We start from the raw sequence: 4,022 nt of genomic DNA, 5'->3' as shown, positions 1-4,022 counted from the left end.
CTGTCTAAATACAAATACAGGAAAAGAGGTTGGAATTGTTTGCGGACACACTCATGCCATGCCATGCCATGCATGTGCCGTTGACCATGTGTCTGGCAGAAAGCTGATCAAAAAGGGTGTCATGGTCAGCAACCAAAAGCCAACAACTTACAAAGGTGGGATTCTATCTATCTCACATACATGCATGCATCATGGAAGCGATGGAACCAATGCATGATGCAAATAAGCTGCCAGTATACATGGACGCCACGCCATGCATGTATATCAATCTCATCAAAATCAAATCAATGTATATGTACGAGTACATGCATGCTAATACATAAGGGTACACACATTTTTCTTCTTGTTTTCCATACATGCGCACACACACGCGATCGATGCTACTCCCTCCATTCTAAAATAAATGTCTTAAATTTAATACAACTTTGTACTAGAGATAGTATAAAGTTGAGACAATTATTTTGGGACACAGGGAGCCGACACTTGTTGGACGCGACATACTACAGTTTAGTACAGATTGACTTACATGGCAAAGAATATAATTGGTGCAGCAAAGCGCATGCATGTCATTGGGCGTCGGCGTCGACGCGGTAGACCACGACGAAGCAGGGCAGGATGGCCCTCGGGTTGGCCACGAACAGCTCCTCCAGCACCCCGTACGCGCCGCCCGCGTCGTCGCCGGCCACCGAGTCGAACGCCCCGGCCTGCCCCTCCTCCTCCTCCTCACCCTCACCGTCCCCGTCCTTTCGGCGCACCTGCCCGGCGATCACCCGGCACACCAGCATGGCCCGCCACCCCGCTCCTGTGGCCGCCTCCGCGCCGCAGACGTCGTGCGCGCGGCCGCTGCTGGCCGTGGTGCGCACGCCGAGCGGGTGCGCGCCGGCCCACGGCGCGAACCCGTGCCGGATGGCCGCGCACACCCCGCACGCCGCGGCCGCCGCCTTGCCGTCGGCGGCGTCACCGTCCTCACAGGACGCACACAGCGAGGTGGAGCCGTCGGCGCCGAGCTCGCAGGCGAGCGCGGCCGGGTGGAAGCGGAGCAGCTCGTTGCCGTCGGCGGCGGCGCGCGTGGCGCCGCCAGCGGAGACGGCGGCGTCGGCGCGGCAGCGTGCGCGGACGGCGTCGCGGTATGCCTCGAAGCGTGCGACGGTGCGGGGCGGGTTGCGGACCTTGAGGATGCGGTCGATGTGGCAGATGGGGCGGTCCCGCTTCTGCCAGCTCGACTTGAAGATGATCTCCACGATGTTCCTCCCCGAGTCCTCCGGCCCAAGCTCCGACACTGCCATTCATCAACCAACGCCATGCAAAACCTTCATACTTATTCATCAACCAGTGATTTGATTAGCAGTAAATTAATTACTGTACTGTGATCACATGCGTGGGTGATCTCAGGTCAGGTCAGGGCACACCGACAGCGCCATGAAAGCACGACCACTGAGATCTTGGAAAGCATGCATCATCGTCGATCATCGGCAACGGCAACTATAAATTAATCACTACTTAATCATGCTAGCCACCGTATCCAACTGTATCCTGTGATGGACGGCGCTTTTGTAATTAGTCCAACCTAAACAGGTGAAAAGTATGTACACCTACCAGTACAACAGTACATGGGCATTAAGGGAGAAGGTACACTAGGTAGCTGAGCTGGTACGGTTCAACGCATGACTCAGCTGCATGCAACAGTGTCAGCGGGGCATTAACCATCTTCATGACACAAGCATGCAATGCCATGCCAGATGATGGTCCCATGCATGTACTACTGCATGAGTGAGTGTGTGTGTGTTCATGCCTCACTTTCAATATGTACATGCAAAACTCCATCTTTTCCAACATGTAGATGCACACATGGAATGGAACTGCATGCAGATTGGAGACCCAATTAACGTGCTACCAACCGCTATAAATTGAAGGGGCTGTAGCATGCATGATGCAGTGGTACAGCATCATCAGCATGGGACCTCATCTTAATTTGCAGGCTAATTTAATTTCTAGCTAGCCTGTAACAGTAACAGTGGGGTTAGCTGCTTAATTAATCCACTAGTCGGTGGTGTAACTTGTTTTAATACTGGCCAGTCATGTGGAGTATCCTACTCCTGCGTGCATGCCAACACCCTCACTGTCTACCTAAAGATACCACCATATCATTTGGTTAATTAGCAAGTAAGCAATTGATCTAGCTAGCATGCCATGCATCCACCTTTACCAAGTGCAAGCAACTGATATGATACAGATACAGATACAGATACAGATACAGATAGATAAACTCAATCAATTAGTTATTGTTATCATCTAAAATATTTTAATTAGGGCAGTGGCAGTGGCAGTGGATTTGTGCACAAGCTAGCTAGCTAAGACAGTACGTAGCTTCCTTGCAACCCACAAAAGACAAAGGAAAAGAGGGTGAAAAAGGGGAGATGGTTAGCTTTGATGAGCAGGCAGCATCTTCCTAACCCCCTTCTTCTTGTCTCCTCTCACACACATGAACAAACTACTAAACTAATCCAACCACTAAAGCACTAGTAGATCACCATGTACAATCTTTTTTATAACTTTTTATAGTACATGGGTGCCATGCATCCCTCACCATCATTTAATCATGATTAGCCCATCATTTTGACCAAAGCTTAGTTAATTAATTATTAAATGATAATTAAGTGTATGCCACATATCTCTATCTAGCTACTAGTAGTAGCTTTCCAAGGCCTCCTCTTCCTCACTAATGGTTCTGGTTAGTAGTTGTACTCCACCATCACACACATGATTTGCACCCAAAAGAAAATCTTCACCACATGCATAATGCTGATCTTCCATATTTTGCAAAAAGTTGATATATACGATCATTTCGCCACTTATGATCCCGTCGCAAAAATACCGCAGTCGTTAGATATGACTGTATGCATCGATCGATGCAGCGGGTTTCGAGAATTTACCGGCGTGGCGAACTGCTTGGTGGTGCTCCAAGGTGTCGGGCTTGGTGAACACCTCGCCGCACTGCGAGCATGGGCACAGCTCCCTCGGCCTCGGGTACCTCCTGTGAATGTGATCATCACCAATCCATAATGGCGATTTGTAATAAGCTAGCTAATGGAAGGTGCTGATTGGGCAGCGGCATGGCATGAGGAGCAGACCTTGAGACGGGCTCGACGTTGATGGCGCGGCACTCGTAGCAGCCGGAGAGGCCGCGGAGGGAGGACGGGTGCCCGCCGCCGCCGCCAGCGGACGAGGAGGAGGAGGAGTGGTGGGCGCGGCGGGAGGAGCGGTTGAGCGGGGCGGTGTCGCGGTGGTCGACGACGACGGAGGCGGCCGAGGAGGCGCCGTCGACGGTCGCCACGTCTCGCATGGAGCAGAGGGACGTGCCCCAGTACCCCCCGGCGCCGGGGCCCCGAGCCAGGGCGGCCGGGTCGTGCACGCGCGCGGCCGCCGTGGCGCTCCGGCAGCTCAGCAGGCTCTTGAGCTGCTCCCACGACGACGCCGGCCGCGCGGGCGCCTTCTTGGAGCTGCCGCCGCGGCGATGCCGGCCGTGCTGGTCCTTTCCGGCCACGAGCCTGGCCTTGGCGCCGGTGGTGGGGGCCGCGAGGGCGGGGCTCTTCTTGGGCGTCGAGCCGGCGCCGGCGCGGCGGGCGGGAGTCCTGGGCGCGGGGGAGAGCGGGGGTGGCGCCGGCGGCTTCTTCTTGCGCTTGCTGTGGTGGTTTGGCTGCTGTGGCTGGCCGCGGCGGCGGTCGGAGGCATCGGCGGTGGAGGAGGAGGAGGGCAGGAGGAGCGTGGAGAGCGCCATTAATGAAACGTGTGCGTGCGTATGGCTACCGTCGCGTGTCCGATTTAAACAAGGGAGGGGAGGGGAGGGGAGACCTGCTGCGTATATGAAGGCTCTACTCCCTCTGGGTGTGGGCCCACCTAAAAAAAACCTCAGGAAATGACTTAACTGGAATGAGAACAACAAATATGTTGTAGTAGTTTTTAAAGCCCCCTTTCATCAATAAATAAACGGATATATGCTGATTCGCAACAAACACGGTGTA

General features: G+C 54.2%; 1 protein-coding gene across 1 annotated transcript; it reads right to left on the bottom strand.

The window, feature by feature from the left end:
* Positions 1–260: 260 nt before the first annotated feature.
* Positions 261–3,778, bottom strand: LOC123430446. The gene is made up of 3 exons (XM_045114318.1): positions 3,132–3,778; positions 2,934–3,034; positions 261–1,279 (listed from the first exon to the last, which is right to left on the bottom strand). The coding sequence occupies exons 1-3, from the start codon at positions 3,776–3,778 to the stop codon at positions 567–569; spliced, it is 1,461 nt and encodes a 486-aa protein (XP_044970253.1). The 3' UTR covers positions 261–566.
* Between the last annotated feature and the right edge of the window lie 244 nt (positions 3,779–4,022).

Source organism: Hordeum vulgare, chromosome 2H (genome assembly GCF_904849725.1).
Source record: "Hordeum vulgare subsp. vulgare chromosome 2H, MorexV3_pseudomolecules_assembly, whole genome shotgun sequence".
NCBI lineage: Eukaryota > Viridiplantae > Streptophyta > Magnoliopsida > Poales > Poaceae > Hordeum > Hordeum vulgare.
This window is presented reverse-complemented; position numbering and strand designations above follow the sequence as displayed.